The sequence below is a fragment of the Prosopis cineraria genome, unplaced genomic scaffold, assembly GCF_029017545.1.
Source record: "Prosopis cineraria cultivar Desert tree isolate PC_DT_omini unplaced genomic scaffold, ASM2901754v1 PC14, whole genome shotgun sequence".
Classification (NCBI taxonomy): Eukaryota; Viridiplantae; Streptophyta; class Magnoliopsida; order Fabales; family Fabaceae; genus Prosopis; species Prosopis cineraria.
In genome coordinates, this window is record NW_026555345.1 from 2,828,923 (window position 1) to 2,845,962 (window position 17,040).

General features: G+C 34.8%; 4 protein-coding genes across 4 annotated transcripts; 2 read left to right on the top strand and 2 right to left on the bottom strand.

Moving 5' to 3' along the window:
• Window positions 1-718: 718 nt before the first annotated feature.
• Window positions 719-3,064, top strand: LOC129293077 (zinc finger BED domain-containing protein RICESLEEPER 2-like). Its single transcript, XM_054930880.1, has 5 exons — window positions 719-985; window positions 1,358-2,062; window positions 2,149-2,509; window positions 2,628-2,900; window positions 3,033-3,064. Exons 1-5 carry the CDS (start codon window positions 719-721, stop codon window positions 3,062-3,064), a joined length of 1,638 nt encoding a protein of 545 aa, XP_054786855.1.
• Window positions 3,065-6,323: 3,259 nt separating this feature from the next.
• LOC129292836 (RING-H2 finger protein ATL65) lies at window positions 6,324-8,076 on the bottom strand. Its single transcript, XM_054930494.1, has one exon. The coding sequence runs from the start codon at window positions 7,721-7,723 to the stop codon at window positions 6,434-6,436; it is 1,290 nt and encodes a 429-aa protein (XP_054786469.1). The 5' UTR covers window positions 7,724-8,076; the 3' UTR covers window positions 6,324-6,433.
• On the top strand, window positions 7,507-9,548 carry LOC129292837 (uncharacterized). The gene is made up of 4 exons (XM_054930495.1): window positions 7,507-7,822; window positions 7,902-8,025; window positions 9,002-9,069; window positions 9,171-9,548. Exons 1-4 carry the CDS (start codon window positions 7,815-7,817, stop codon window positions 9,301-9,303), a joined length of 333 nt encoding a protein of 110 aa, XP_054786470.1. The 5' UTR covers window positions 7,507-7,814; the 3' UTR covers window positions 9,304-9,548.
• A 2,541-nt stretch (window positions 9,549-12,089) lies between these two features.
• Window positions 12,090-13,938, bottom strand: LOC129292838 (mitochondrial import receptor subunit TOM6 homolog). Its single transcript, XM_054930496.1, has 2 exons — window positions 13,672-13,938; window positions 12,090-12,425 (listed from the first exon to the last, which is right to left on the bottom strand). The coding sequence occupies exon 1, from the start codon at window positions 13,848-13,850 to the stop codon at window positions 13,686-13,688; it is 165 nt and encodes a 54-aa protein (XP_054786471.1). The 5' UTR covers window positions 13,851-13,938; the 3' UTR covers window positions 12,090-12,425; window positions 13,672-13,685.
• Window positions 13,939-17,040: the final 3,102 nt, after the last annotated feature.

The following is a 17,040-nucleotide window of genomic DNA, read 5'->3' on the forward strand; positions in this document are numbered from 1 at the left end:
GCTTGACTACTTCACTCAGCCTTTCGATTCATTGTGCATTTTCCTCCTCCTTCTCCAGTGACAGCGTCGACAACTGAAAGGTATTCATATTTTGTGGTTTTTCTTCTAGTTTTGCTTGCTCAGTTTTTAGTTTTTCTTCACTCAGCCTTCTGATTCATCGTGCATTCTGGTTTTGCTTGCTTGGTTTTTGGTTTTTCTTATTTTGTTTCTGACTTCTCCGATGATTTCTGTTCCATTTTTGCATGCTTATGTTCTATTACTTCTCTCTTTCTGGTTTTGTTTGCTTTTCGTTGAGGTTGCTGTGGTAAGGGATGTATTACTGTTGCCATTTTCAAAAGTTCACATTTCCACCTTTCGAAGAGAGACGCTTCCATTGTTGCTGTAGACTGATGACTGATCTTTTGTTGCTAACTTGCTATAGATGGCTTTGGTTTTAGAGGATCATTCCTCATTTTTGGTTGATATAATGTGATATTTATTATATTTTCGGTGAGGTTGCTATTCTGATATTTGAACCTTATATCAGTATTTTGAGGATAAATTTTTGTAACAATTAGATTACCTATGCTTGTAATATTAATTGTCGGATTTGATTTACTGGTAATCATGACAAAGAAGTGGCTCTGTATATGTCATACTTCTTTGAGAAAAGTCTGATCTATACTTGTGTTTGTGATTTTATAAGTTAACATTGTGTCTTGTTTTTCATGTTAAAGACATGGTGGACGAAACTTTTGCATCTGCTAGTATTGACCAACCCTTGCCAACACAATTAATTGGTTCTAGTCAAAATAAAATGCCACCTCCTACTGGATCAACTCCATCAACTCCTCCTCTTGTAGCTATTGATCTTGCCTCTAACCTTGTACAAGATTGTGGTTCAGAGAATGTGAGCAGAAAGAGAAAAGAGCTTGAGAAGAAGAGTAAACAATCACAAGTTTGGGAGCATTTTGTGAAGTTGCCTTTGGAAGAAACAAATGGAGAGGTTAGAGCTTCTTGCAAATACTTTTATGCAACTTATGCTTGTGAACTAAACAAGCATGGGACAACATCATTAAAAAGGCACTTTCTAAAATGTCCTAAAAACCCACATAAGGCTACCACAATACCAAAGCAATCAATGTTGAACTACGTGATGCCAAGTGGGCAAGGAGGAGGCTTAGTCTCTCATGTTTTCAACCAAAAACGATGTAGAAGGGCATTGGTTGAATTTGTTATTTGTGATGAGATGCCATTCAGGATAGTTGAGAAGTATGGGTTTAGAAATTTTATGAGAGAGTTGAAACTAAGATTTCAAATCCCTTCATGAACAATAGTTGCTAGAGATTGTTGGCGACTATATCTTGGAAAAATCAAGATATTGAAGCAAGTGTTGAAGAAGTCTGTAAATCGTGTTTGCTTGACAACTGATTGCTGGACATCTACTCAAAATTTCAATTACTTATGCCTTACTTGTCATTCCATTGATCCTGAGTGGAAGTTGCACAAGAGGATATTAAATTTCTGCATGATTGAGAATCATAGGGGTGACACAATTGGAAAGACAATTGAGAAGTGTCTATTAGAATGGGGAATTGAGAAGGTGTTTACCATAACAATGGACAATGCATCATCTAATGACACGGCTTTGTCTTATTTAAAAAGAAGGCTTAGGAATTGTAAGGGCATGGTTTGTGGGGGTGATTACCTTCAATTGAGAAGTTGTGCACATATTCTTAACTTGGTGGTTAATGATGGGTTGAAGGAGTTGAAAAACAGCTTTGATGCAATTCACAATGCAATTAAATATGTTCATTCTTCCCCTGCTCGTCTCCAAAAGTTTAAAAGTGTTGCTGAGTTAGAGAAATTGAACACTACTAGCCTTGTTTACCTTGATGTCAATACTCGATGGAATTCAACTTACTTGATGTTGGAATCCGCTTTGAAGATTCAAAAGGCTTTTGAATGCCTAGAAGATGAAGATGAAGATTATATGGGGCAATTCATTAGAGGCACTAAGCGTGAAGGCCCTCCTAAAGCTAGTGATTGGAACAAGACACGTGTCTTTCTCAACTTTTTGAAGGTATTTTATGACATAACTTTGATGTTTCAAGTTCACTAAATGTTACTTCTAACACTTGTTTCCATCAAATTTCTCTTATTCATGAGTTGTTGGAAGAGAACATTGTGAATGTTGATCCTTTGCTTATGAAAATGTCCCTAAGTATGAGAAGCAAGTATGAAAAATATTGGGGTCAAACAGAGAATATGAATCCTTTGCTCATTGTAGCGGTGATTTTGGATCCTCGGTACAAGCTTGCTTATGTGAATCATATATTTGAGCAACTTTTTCTTGATCTTGAAGTTTGCATGGCCATGAAAATTAAGATCAAATATGTCTTGTACCACATGTTTGATGAGTATTCTAAAGGACTAGGGATTAGTATCCCAAGCAATGCTTCTTCTTCTACACTTCCAGGATCATCAACATGTTCAATGCTTAAAGGCCAAGGGGGTATAGATCCAGGTCGTAGGTAGTTAGCATCTAAAAAAAAAAACCTCATCAGAACCACAATCAAAATTAGATAAATATCTTTCATCTAATTCTACTGATGATACCCCTGTTGATGATGATTTTGATATATTAGCATGGTGGAGAGCCAATTCTAGCAAATACAAGGTTCTTTCTATGATGGCACGTGATGTCTTGGCTATTCCAGTGTCTACAGTGGCCTCTGAATCAACCTTAAGCACAGGAGGACGTGTAGTGGACTCTTATAGGAGTTCATTATCACCAAAGATGACTGAAGTGCTTATCTGTGCTCAAAATTGGCTGCTTCCTGGACAATCCATCTCTAAATTTGCATCCATGCTTCAAGAATTTAATAATTTTCAGGAGACCGAGGGTGTGGTGAAGACTGGTATGTGTTGCAATGATGATATTGACTATTTATATTTTATATGAATTATTATATGTTTCAATTGTATTTTTTTTATTTGTGATGTAATGCCATTGACTATTTATATTTTATATATTTTTTAGATCTTTCCAGTGTTACTGATGTCAGAGAAGATGGTTGTGTGAGCATCATTTCATGTTGTATGGCTCTTATGTTTGTTAGCTTTCAAACTTTTAGATATTTTGGATACATTTTAGGCACATCTCACTAACTTTTTGTTATGTGAAGAAGCATGATGATAGTTTGATAGGCTAATGCTTATTTTTTGGCTAGCTAGTTATATCATGTGGTTGGCTAGAATTTATGGATAGTCATTTTTTTGGATAGACTATAGAGCTTGACAATGAAATGTTGAATTGTTGACTAAGTAGACTATAGTGAGATGTATATATTCTGAATATGAATATATTAATGAGTTTATTACTTGGCACTTATCTAGCATGCATGTTTGAGGGGGTTGACGAGAGATGGAGGTAACAAATAGTACCATGAACATGTGAGGAAGATGAAGTTTGGATTAGCATCTATGTAGTCATATGGGTCTTTAATTTTTTCTTTCAGTGTTCCCTTTTTTTAATATAATTTGACAGTAGAGTATCAAGTTGTCTTAATATTAGAAAAGGATTAATCTGTTGTCATTGTATATACTGCTAAGTTAATACAAGTGTCTACTTAGTTTATGTATTTGCGTCACTCATGCATGCTCTTGTTCCTTTTTAGCTCAAGACTTGAAAAAAAAAACATGTGCAAAGCATATATGTTCTATTATGTTTTCACACCATACGTAGACAGCAAAAACATTAAACAATATAAAAAAAAGAAAAGGGATATAAAAAAAAAACCTATGATATTAATGCAAGTGATTATAGGAAAGGGGATATAAGGGCTTTTTTTTTTGAGAGAGTTAGATTTAAGAAATTAGACTGGTCCAGTAACCTAGTGGACCAAGTCCAACTCGGTCCAAGTCTCGGGTCCAACAAGACTGGACCAGTCCTCAAACTGAAAATTCTAGTCCGGTCTCCATTCAGACTAGATTTCGAGTTGGCATCCAACCCGGTCTAGTCCAGTATTTGTGCAGCCCTGCCTAAAAGACAGCGCATGACATGCACAGGTGTTTGGAAAGATCTAACGTGTTAAAATTTAAAGATTTAAAAAATAAAAGTTGTAAGACATTTTGATAAAAAAATTTATATAAAGATTTTAACAAGTCATATTATTTTTAAATGAAAAAATCATGTGCTCCTCCAATTTTATTTAAGTCTGAAATAAAAATAAAAGTCTAAAACTTATTAATCTGTATTAAAATTTAAAAAATTTTCAACTTCCTTACTAAATGTACATTGTTAATATATTTTTCCTCATCAATATTTAATAAAAAATAAAAAAACTTATAATAAACAATTAATAACATGGTTTATAAATAGTACAAAACAAAATTCTCATCATATTTATAAATAAGTGCAAATGTTACTTCTCCACGTGTCATTGCGTTAATGGGTCCGATAATGAATGCAAAAGTAATGAGCTGCATAGCATTTGATTTGGGCCGTAATGAGATGTGCAGGAACGAGGTGTGTACCTGCGACCACTCCAATTATTGTGGGCTAGACAGTGGACACTTGACCTATAAAAAAAAAAAAAAATCTAGTCCTCACTTTGATGTCACTTTCACACACAGTCAAATTAGCAGCCTTCTTTCCTGTGGCCAAATTGGAAAAACAAAACGTGACACGCTCAATGTATTGTGATCTCCTTTGAATTCACACTTTGACGCAGACATGCAAGCAAGCACCTGGACACCCATTGTGGTGGTGGTGTTGTTAATTTTCATAAAACAGCACAATGTTGCGTCTTTCCTTCTAGAAATTGAATTAAAAAGAGATATAATGAAACTACGGTGCTGTTGAAGTGGGGGTGTGGATGAGAAAGAAAGAAAGATTGCGGAATCCAAAAACCACAATTAATGCGTTCTGGGGGCGGGGAGGTCACCGGCATCATATCTTTTGGGCTCTTCCCACATGGCTTTTCCCCAAGTCTTTGACCATGAAATTACTATTAGCCCCCTCATTCATATTCCCAAGCTGCTGATCCCCCTCCCCATGGCTCCATCACCTCATCCACTTGATTCGCGCTATACAAATCCTTGTAAATTGATTTATATCAACAATCAAATACTTTATATGGTTCAAATTATAAAATATATTTTTTAACTCATTTTGATTTAAAATATAAAATATTTGATAAGTTTTAATTTTTTTATTTTATCTTTATATCTATTAGCTTAGTTTGTTATGTAGTATTTATTTTATTTTTTTTTACTCTTCATAATAGTTAAAATTTTATTGATCAAGAATCTGATATTATAATACTTCATTAAAAAATATTATCTCTCTCAATTAATTTATTATTGACAAGTAGGAGAAAGGGTTAAAAAAAACTTTTAATATTTTTAATTGAAAATAAAGATATTAAATTTTATTGATATTTGAATTATAATTAAAAATATTTTCTATTTTAGATCGGACGGAGTTATCCTTTTAAAAAGTGATTAAATAAACTTTAATAATTTGAGTTTGTTTCAATTGTTAATTTAATTTTAAAATTTAATATTTATTGATTAAAGCAAGTTTGAAGGATAAAACAATTAATTATTCATTTAAATTAATTACTAATTTACTACATTCATTTACCGCCATAGATAATATTATGGAACGATGACCAATACAATGACATCCTAGCAGTTCTCTTGATTTTTTATATCTTTCATTTGAATCGTTATTTCTATTTTTAGCAAGCTTGTTGGTAAAATTATTAGATGCAATTGTAGAATATATAAGTTTCTTAAAAAAGAAAAAAAGAAATCAAGTATAGTAAACAGATATTAACAATAAATTAACTAAAAAGTACCACAAGTGTGATAATATATATATATATATATATATGAATATATGTGTGAGACCAAAACTGGGAGAGGGACATTGGAGTGATGGAGGAATGGGAAGTGGAAAGGCCATAGAGAAGCCTCATCCCCCCACCATTTATGAGCTTCTTTACACCCTCAACACAACTCTGATGCAGAGACACTGTGTAAGTGAAGCGGTCACAGAGAATACGAGCTTAAAAGAGGGGGCAGAGAGAGAGAGGGTGGTGGTTGTTTGAATCTGAGGTTGTGAGAGACTGGGCTTGTAAGGTCTGAATTGATGAAGCTTTGTCTCTCTTTCTCGTCAAATTGGTGAGACATTAAATGCAGAGCCACCTTCCCATTAATGACCCTCTACATATTGACAGGCCCTCTCATTAATCTCCTCCATTAATTCCCCTTCCTCTCTCTCCTCCCTCCTGACCCCACTCTCTCTCCTCCGCCACCGCCACCACCACCACCCTCCTCTCCGTCGCCATCTCCGACCGTCTTTTCACCAATCATCTTCTTCCACGTATCCCTTTTCCCCCCAACAAAAAGAATTAGTAATCCCCACCTATTGCTTTTTCTTCTTTTATCTCCTGTTGTATCTCTCCGGTGACAGTAATGCTTCCGGGTCGCCGCACCTTAGCCGGCTAGACGAGAAAGCTGCCGCTCCCACCGCTGCCATCGCCGCCGACGACCTCAGGAACATCGGGCTTGCTATTGACTTGCTTCGCCGGGACGAGCTCCCTCCTCCGTTGTATGACCTCATGCTTGATTCTGACAGGGGGAAGAACCCTCGTCTACGGAAGAACGGCGACTTCATCCCTCTGTAGTATCTGAACGAGAACACTCTCGGCTTTCCCAGCGACCCGAACGGTGATGGTCTTTTGGTCCAGAAGCTGCTGCTGCTTCCCCTCCGGTGGTACCGCCACGGTGACGCCGTCGCCGGCTCCATCACCATTCTCTCCGACGCCAAGCTCCGCTCGAATCCGAACGAGTAGGATCGCTTCAGGAGAAAATCACGACCGCCGTTGAATCGATCGTCCTCCGTATTCCTTCTCGGGGATTGCTCTTCATTGCAAGGAGTGATCTCCGAGACCAGAGAATGAGCCACGGGCGAGGGAGCTTCGGCCAGAGGGTCCATACTGATTCTATGCAAAATCGTGTCGTCGTCGAGGCTTGGCCGAATCCTCGCCGCCATCATTGGCGTGAACGGCGACTCCGCGCACAAAACTCCGGCACGGCAGAGGGGGCAATTTGCGTGGGACCTGAGCCAAACGTCGATGCAATCCACGTGAAACGTGTGTGAGCAAAACGGCAGCGTGCGGACGTACTCATCATCTTCGAACTCCAACAAACAGACCGCGCAATCGCGTCGAGACTCTTCGAATTGATCATTGGATTTGGCAGTGTAGAGGGAAAACGGTATGGTCTTGATGATGGACTCGTCGAGGCCATAAGGCGAGAACAAGTGAGGTCCATCGATTGCCTCGAAAGGAGAATCATAAGGGAGCGAGTCGAGGTCGCCGGAGGAGGATGGGAGATAGGAGCGTCGCCTACGGCGTCGCCACCGGCGAGCTAGGCGGATTATCGGAGGCATGAGGTGGCGGGAGATGAGGCGGGAGTAGGTGACGACGATAAAGGCGGTGGCAACGACGACAACCATTGCAATCAGAGGCGGACTGAAGTCAACCGGCAACTTTGAGGGCAGAGGCGATGTTTTGCTGACAGGAACAGGAAGGAGTGTCGGGGCAGGGGTGGCCGGAGAAGGGGCCGGAGATGGGGCCCAATGGTGAAAGTGAAGACGGGGTGGCTGAGAGGGAACCGAAGAAGAAGGAGAAGACGACGGTGGAATCATCATCATGATGAGAATGATCATGGAGTCTCTTTGAGGAGTAAAAAAATATTGGGCTTATGAATCTTTAAGAGTCAGAGAGGGAGAGAGACCGGAAGCTTGGTTCGTTGGTTTAATGCAAAGGTTGACTGAAAGTGTTTATTTTTCTTTCTTTGTTTATTTTTTTATTTTTTGCCGCCTTCCTTCTAATCTGCATCTTCAGGTTGCGGGGTGTGTGGAAAGGGAGTGGGGTGAGAGAGAGAGAGGACAGTGAAAGACACGTGTCAACTTTGGTGAATTTAAGGCGAGGAGCTTTTTTGCAGCGCGGAGCCTGCCAATTTTCCACGGTATTTAAGCCTAAGACACGTCATTGATGATGGTACAGTGCTATAATTATATAAATTTAATTTAATTTGGCTCCACAATATTATATTTATTTCCCTTGACCCTATCATTAATGACTGCCCCGGTCATGTAGTGCTAAATCACTTCATTGGTCAGTCTAGTTGGTAATCGCCAATGGAAGCTTAAAAAGACATTCAATGCCCCCATTTATGAAAATTAGCATTTTAATATTATTATCTGTTCTTAATCAGTCATGTCATGTGTGCACTTATTTTCAAGCATGTTCAAAATCTACTATAACAAAAATACTAGATTTTGAACTATTTGTTCAGAAGGTTTTTAAAGATTTTTTTAATATATATAATGAGTGTCTCAATATTTTTAAATAATTAAATAATTTTGTTTTTGTCTTAAAAAATGGAGAAAATATTAATTCTGTATTTTACTCCCCACTATTATGATATTAATTGTGATATTATTAGAAAAAAATAAAAAAATATTGTTATTTTATGTAATTTCATCTCTAATAAATTTTTATTGATATATATGATTTAATTAAAACCATATTATAAGGAAAAAAGAAAATATTGTACTACTTGATGCCAGATCTGTTTTTTTTTTTTAAAAAAAAAAAGAGGATGCCAGATCTGAACAGCGAGCAAAATATATATATATATATATATATAGAAGGAAATTGAAAATTGATCTGTCAGAATATGAGATCTGTTTTTTAATTGGACATCGGATTTGGTTAGAAACTAAGCTCCCAATCACTTGTCGAAACTATAAACTCATGCTGACCTAAAATCAGATATTAATTTGAGCCTTTAAAAGACTCATCGAGGCTAACTTTTGCTAGCTAAACCTTACTATGAAATAGGTAACAGATGTCAAATAATTAGAAAAAGAGGATAAGATTGTCAACAACAATAATCATATTCGGGAATATATTTTTACTAAGAGAACATTTCAATTCAGCAGCTCCAAGTTATCCCATTAAAGATCAGTCAAGACTTCCCCTTCCAGGCTTCCACTTCCTTTTCAAGGTATTCCTGAGAACAGGACTTATTGATTATGCCGCTGAGTTAGAAAATCGACCGACAAGCACATACCAAAATTAAAAAAACAATTGATATTTCATTCTCAGTGATCATATATTTATATGCTGCCCAACAACAAATCTTCAACAGACTCCTAATGTCTCTGGTCGAGAAGCAGTGCTGAAGAAACCGAATGGGTCCTATACTTCAGCTGGGAAATGGGCCCCATGCTTTGGCTAGAAAATGGGCCTCATGCTTCAATTAGGCCAATGCATCATGGGCTTTTGAGAGGAAATAAACAAATGAGTCCAATTTGTGATTGTTTAGAAAGGAGCATTCATCAACAGGAGAATCACAATCAAGGGTTAAAGCAAGGTTTTAAAAAATCAGACTGGTGATTAAACTGAACGGGTATTAATTTAAAGATTAATGGTCTAACTGTGATTAAATAGTGGTTGAATGATTTATGATTATTTTAGTTTAACCTGTAATTATATATGAAATTGCAGATGGTATAAATTCGGTAAAACCTTCCCCTTAGCTAATCAGGTAGTTTCAATTTGTCGGTGATGAGGACGGAGCTCAAGCTTCAACTCTAGATTCTGATCTCACCTTCATTCCCCAGCTAATGAAGCAGTTTCAATTTGTCGTAGCAATTGTAAAATTCTCAAACTAATCTCTTTTGACATTCATCGTGCGAACCACAAAGATAAATTCTTTCTTTGTACTGTTCTTCATGGTTTCGTAATTCATTCCTCAATATTCAAAGGGATTGGTTTGATGTTTTCTTTATTTTCTTCTGTTCATGTTCTTCTCTATCGTGGATGTGTTCCTAATCCTCCTGCATTCAGCATTGTATTCGTTTTCTACATTTTACCTCACTGTCTCGTTCTGAGTTTTGAGTCTCTAATCCCCGTTATTTATGAGCCCATTTGTAGTTTCTTAGCATTATTACCTTTCATTTCTAAGGGGCATTTCAATGCTATATGGTTCGTTCTCTATGCTAAGCTCACAATTATGTTCCTGTAAATGGCGACTCAACTCCTTAAGCGTTTTCCCTTAACATCCCAAGCTTGCAAATCCTTATTTCTCTTCTGTTACTCTTCATCGCCACCGTCCTTCGATGAGGCCTCCACCACTCAAAGTGCCATAACCACCGTCGTTTCTATCCTCACCCACCACCGTTCAAAATCTCGTTGGAGCTGCCTCCGTTCTCTATACCCCAACGGCTTCGATCCTGACTATTTTTTTCAAATCACACTCCACCTGAGGAGCAGACCCCATCTCGCCCTTCAATTTTTCGGCTTTTAGCGATTCCCGCTGCAACCACAACCTCGCCTCTTATTCCACGATCTTCAACATTCTTGCTCGTGGCCGTCTCAAGTCGCATGCCCAAGACATCATTTGGTTAGCTATTTGAGCATCGAAATTGCAAGAGGATGATGTCGAAGACAATCATAGGTCAGCCCCCTTAAAGGTATTCAAGAATCTTGTGAAAACTTTCAGAGATTGTGGGTCGGCTCTATTGTGTTCGATTTGTTGATCAAAGCCTGTTTGGGATCAAAGAATATTTGACCCTGCAATTAAAATCATGAGATTATTATGGTCCCGTGGGATTAACCTGAATGTCAGTACCTTGAATTCTTTGATTTATTGCATTTGCAAATTTCGAGGGATTGAAGGATATGAAATTTACAGAGAAGCCTTTTGGTTAGATGAGGAAAGCGAGAAAGATGGGAAGAGGGATGGGGAAGTTAACCCGAATGTGTATACTTACAACACATTGATGTTATGCTGTTACCAAAACGATTTGATTGAGAAGATGAAAAAGATTTGGGATGAAATGGGTGAATTAAACTGTGTTCCCAGTGGTTATAGCCATACTGTATTGATGGCTGCATCTTGTAAAGAAGTAAGAATAGAAGACGCTGAGAAGTTGCGGCAAGAAATGAGAACTAAAGGCTTGGAGCCTGATGCAATGAGTTATGAAAACATGCTTGGTCGATTTTGCAAGACTGGACAAGTTGAAGGGCTGAATAATTTTTCAGAGAAATAGCAATGGATGGTACTGCTTATAAGCATATCATCAAGGGGATACTGTAATATAGGAGAGAGAGATTCTGCTATTCTTGTTTACAAGGACACATGTAGGAAGGCTTTTTAAGCCAGAGGGTTTTAACCACAGGCTTGATGATTGGGTTACTTTGTGATAAGGATGAGGCAGTGGAGTTTCTGAGGCATGCGATGGATAGGCTTGACTTGTTCCCCAAGGAAACGAGTTACGAGGCCGTGATAAAGAGGCTGTATTATGAGGGAAGGATGGAAAAAGCATTGACGCTCCAAGCAGAGATGTTAGCAAAAGGGTTTCAACCAAATTCAGATATTTATATTTCTACTTTTAAAAAACATAACTTTAAATTTTTATACTTTTCTTACATTTTGTCATTAATCTATGTGTTTTTTTCTCTATTTTAAATTTTTACACTTCTGTTTTTCATATTTTAAATCCCTCCAAAATCCACACACTTTATTCATGAAAAAACATAAAATAATAAAAAATAAAAGTGTAAGAACGTAAAATATAAAAATAAAATAAAATATAAGAATCAATAGTAAAACGAACAAAATACAGAAATCTAAAATTATATTTTCCTTTCTATCTTTATGGTTTTGTCACCTAGAGTATATCTATATCATTATCATTGAATATCTTTTTTCGGCCAACCTCTTTTTATTTAATTTTAATCCATTTTCCATGGAGAAATATTACACGCTTTCGAAGTGATAGTACTTGTAACAGAGGGACTTGCTTGTTGTATTAAGCTAAAGGTTATTAATAACGAAATTGATTGATGAAATTTTATAAAATAGGTAATAATATGAGGTTATTTGAAGCTATCAATTTTCTTTTTTCAAAAGGGAAGTTTGTCAATTTAATTCTTAAATTTATCTATTAAATTAAAGAACTATTTCCAAATAAGCAACTCTGATTAAACCCACAAAGAGTTGGCCAAAAAAAAACGAAAGAAAGAAAGAAAATATTAAACCCACTAAGAAAGCGAATGGAAAATCCGTTTTGTCGGTAAAGCATGCAATCTAGTCCTAACTGAAACGACACCATTCTAAAATAACATGACCTTTAGCAGCAGACAGCTGTTTTATGAAGAAGCTATTCTTCATGCCTTTTCACAGAAAAACAGGATTCATCATATTAAAGTGTCAAATAGCCACATTCACGCAGCTAGCCACCTTAATAATGGAAATCTACACAAACTTGAAGTCAGAAGTCAGAACATATGATAGCTTACACCAAAAATTCCTTCCACAGCCCAATTTCATCTTCTCCGCAAGACCAACTGAACCTATTGAAACAGAAAATAATTGCATAAAACTTTCCATGACTCTCATTTCTCAGCAGCAAGAAAAAACAAGAACTGAGACTAATAAATTTATGCATTTAGATGCATTATCCATACATTCCTGAATACCTCTAGCAGAAAATACGAAATAACATGCTTCTGAAGCTAATGAAGCCACTAGTTAGTAAGATGCCAGTACTGGCATGCCAGAGTTTGAATTGTCTCAAGTTGTGGAGTAAAAACCAATCACCGTGACCAAATTTCCTAATTTTATTTTGTCTGTTTTTCAGGTGATCTCAGAATTTATTCAAAATAACTCATTCTCCCTCCACAAATTGACAGTCCAAACTCAGCTTACCACCCGCTCCAAGCTTCCAAATGTACATATTAATATATTATCTCTCCTGACCTCTGCATGAGCAAATGAACTGTGCAAGTTTGCAAGTCATAAGTATCTCATATAAATCCAATCTTAAATCCAATATAAAAGGATCTTCTTCTTCCTTATGCAAACTCTAGACCGCATCAGCAGTTTTCAGCACTATCCTTGCTGTTGTTATTGAACAGGAAAAGATTATAATGAGACCGCAATTATTAAGGCGCAAGAGGAGGAAATGGTTTTTTTTTTTTTAGGGGGGGGGGTGTTTGTTTCAGTACTCCATAATTGCTGCTGTTACCATTGGCCGGATACTTAAAAGACATAGACGAGAAGGTTAAGTGTTTATATCAGTATGGAGTTTGTTATAGAGCGCAAATCGGTTGGAGATCTCTGGCGGTCCTGGCAAGTACTAGAATTTACTTTGCTGTTTTGATTTTTTTTTCCTATTTTCTGGTTCAGTTTTATTTCAAGCATGTAAACTGGAGTCGAACATATTACAAAATGATGGCAAAAAAATAGTGGATAAATCACACTCTTCAACTAAGATTAAACTAACATTCAATTGGTTGTCAGTGATCCAAATTAATATAATTATATCACATGAATCTTGAATTTAGTTCGAATTGATTTTAATTCTTTGTTATGCAGATTGAGTGCGGGAAGATCGTCGACAATCCTAAAACAGAAGAACATGAATAGAAGAAATTGATCCGCGGAAAGCAGCATACCAGCCCGAGAATAACAAAATCATGACAAACGACACAGAAAGAAATAGTTGATATTTATAGGTCACACGACAAATGTCAAAACAGATTCATTAGAGTTTGAAAATTCTACAATCATTACGACGAACTAAATTTGCTTGGTTACCTGGAGGTCAGAATCTAGAGTTCAAGCTTGAGCTCGTCCTTCTCGCCGATGAGATAGTGGAGGACGTAAGGGGTGACTCGAATTGCAACGACCCAAGCACTGAACATGGCGACATGAGATTTGAGCTGCTTTAGCGCTGCAGCCTTGTCAGGCTTACGCATAAACATTCCAGGAAACATGATTCCTTCGAAGAAGAGGTATCGGTTTCTTGCAGTTTGCTTAAACCCTAGATTGGGATTCTAGTGTCCTTCTGCTGATGAATTCTCCTTTTGCTTGACTACACCTAGGGCCCGAAATTCTATACCAAGTCAAGAGCCCGCCAAGTATAGGCCCAATCGAAACATAAGCCCAATTTACCAGCTCCCCAACGTAGGTCCATTTTCCCCTCCCCACGTTGTCTTACTTTTAAATTTAAAATCCAATCCAAGGTACATATTAAATCAGAACTTTTGCCCAAACAAAATAGAACTTGGCTGGTCAAAAAACAAAAACAAAAACAAAATAGAACTTGTAGTTTTAGATCTGTGGGCCCCATTAAACCAGGAGTCATTTTTCATGACATGGTGTATGCTGTATGCAAGCAGATTTAACATGACAGTGTGTATGCAAGTTGCATGACAGATGACACTATGACATCTAAAAATGAAATATCATTTTCCATGTTTTGCGGTCATTAAGTTTTTTATCAACAGGAATACCCTGACCGGAAGTTTAAGGGGTCAAAGTTTTGATGCAACATGTTCTTTATAGTTAATAGGGTAAATTCCAGTCTCTGGATGAATAATTCTCTTCAAGAATATGTGTGAATTGGATAATTTGTTGAGAAAATTGTATTAGTTACCCATTTTAAAGTATTAGAGTACAAGTCTAAAGTATTGGTTGCCTACCCATTACCAAAACAAAGTTTTTGAATTGGAGTCGATTGTGAATTTTAGGCATATGAAAATAATATTTGAGTTTTAAAATCTTTGTTATTAAGTTTTTAAATAAAACTACAATACTTGAATTATTTTTTTATTTAAAGCAATATTACATCATTAGAATCTCCAAGAGGATGTTATCAAAAAATTTAAAAGGAATTTACGTATTATATGCTTGTTAAGAAAATCAAATATAAAAAAAAATTATACATACCTATATCTAATCAGAAAAAGCTAATATAACATCCACGAGAGAGGATTACAAACTACTTCTGGATTTCCCTTGATAGATGCGTAATAGGTAAAAATACTTTAGTATTTGAAAACGAAATGAAGGAGAACATAATAAAGAATTCAATGATGCTACAAAAGATAATTGGGAGGCACAAAAGCATTCTAGAAGCATCGGCAACATATATATGATTGCTTAATGATTACCTTTTACCTAGAATAAAAGGATTACTTGGTTTGCGAAACCGTCCGATAATTGAGTGAAGTAGACTTTCCGCCATGGCTAGAAAGCTATTCTCAAATAATTTGTTCCTACTACATTGATTGCAAATGCTTTAAAAAAAAAAAAAACAGTGCTTTTTCAGCATCTATATCTATATAAATTTAAAATTTTTGGATGAACCATAAATGAACAGTGATTTATTAAAAATGTACTCACTTTTTTTTTTGTCTTGTATTTTGTAACACTATCGGATAATAACAGTACCATCCGACTTTTTTATTTTAAAAAAAATTGTTACCAATCTAACATTTTCTTTCCTTTGTTTTTTTTTTAATTTTCAAATGAGTATGGTACATTTGAAACTTATACTTGAAAATGAGAAAAAATATTTCGTTTTAATTAATGATACCCTCTTTTATTTTTTAAAATCTATATGAATATTTTTTTAGTATAAATAATTATAAAATACAAGCCCTTATTTTATTTTTAAGATTTTATTTTTATCTATTTAACCATTAATTGACCATTAAGTTACGTTTGTTAGATTAAAATACCATTATTTAAATATAAATATTGTCCAAAAATCATTCAAATTAAAAAAATAAATAAATTTTTTATTATTCAAATGTATTTATTTTGTAACTTTTTAGAAAGTTAAATATATAAATTGGTCAAAAAATATTCAAAGACGTAGTGTATAGACTCAATAAAGAAAAAAATAAAAAAATATTTTTTAATAATTTGGGGTAGTTAAATCAGTCTAAATAAATTCAAAAGCTAAAGGTGTTAAAAGTTAAGCTCGACTATAAATTTTTTATATATTCAGATATTTTAAACTTAATATGAATTAAAGTTGTAAGGGTAATGGAGAAAATGCAATATTTTAATAAACTTGATTTTTTTAAAAAATAAAGTAATATGATTTAAAAAAGTAGTGTGTAGGACCTACACAAAAAAATATGAGCGGGGTCTACATTTATAAATTTTAAAAATTTAAACAAAATGTAAAAAATAATAAGATTTTTATATTTTGAGAGATCATGTAGGATTTTATATTAAAAATTGATGGTGAATGTAAGATTTTTAGTAAAATAATAGTCACTCCCTCCATTCAAACATATGAGGCATTTTTAACTAAATCTCACTCTCAATAAAGTAGTTGTCTACTTTCAAACTAACATTATCTTTTTATATTTACTCCTATTAAACACCTTACAATAAATAAAGTCATTTATCAATAGGAATACTTTTAAAAAAAGAACAATGATTACACCTTAAAAAATTAAAAATGCCTTACATTTTTAATCAAAGTAAATATTAGATATACAATAATTTTTTATATACTCCCTACATTAAAAAATATAAGAAATTTTTTAGGGATTGAATGTTAAAAAATATAAAGCATTTTTAGTCTTTTAAGGTGTAATTTACTGGCAAAAAAGAAAGTGTAATAATTACTTTTTTTTTAAGTGTCCCTATTGAATAAATTACTTCATGTTTATTTTAGGGTAAAACACCCTATTAAATAGGGATAAATAAGAAAAAATGAGATTAGTTTAAAGATAAATAACCACTTTATTGGGGTAAAATTTATTTAAAAATGCTATATATTTTTTAATGAAGGGAGTATTTATTATTAACATAGGGCAACAAATCAAAATAGTTTGTGTGAGTAGTATAAAACAAGTTTTTATTATATTCTTTGAATGGAGAAGGAATAAAAATATTATTATTTTATTGTTTATATGTAAAAGTTAATCATGATTTAAATACTTATGAAAAATATTAATCTAATCATGTGCCTTAAGTCTGAGCAACAAAAATTATGGGTTACAAATTAATCATATAATATTAATGAATTTATCCTCTACTGTACACCCAATCTTTTTTTAATAATCATTATATTATTTACATATACATGTTTGAAATATTACTTTAATAAAATTATTCCATTAGTTAAAAAGACATTTTTTAAAGGTTATTTTTTAAGAGTTA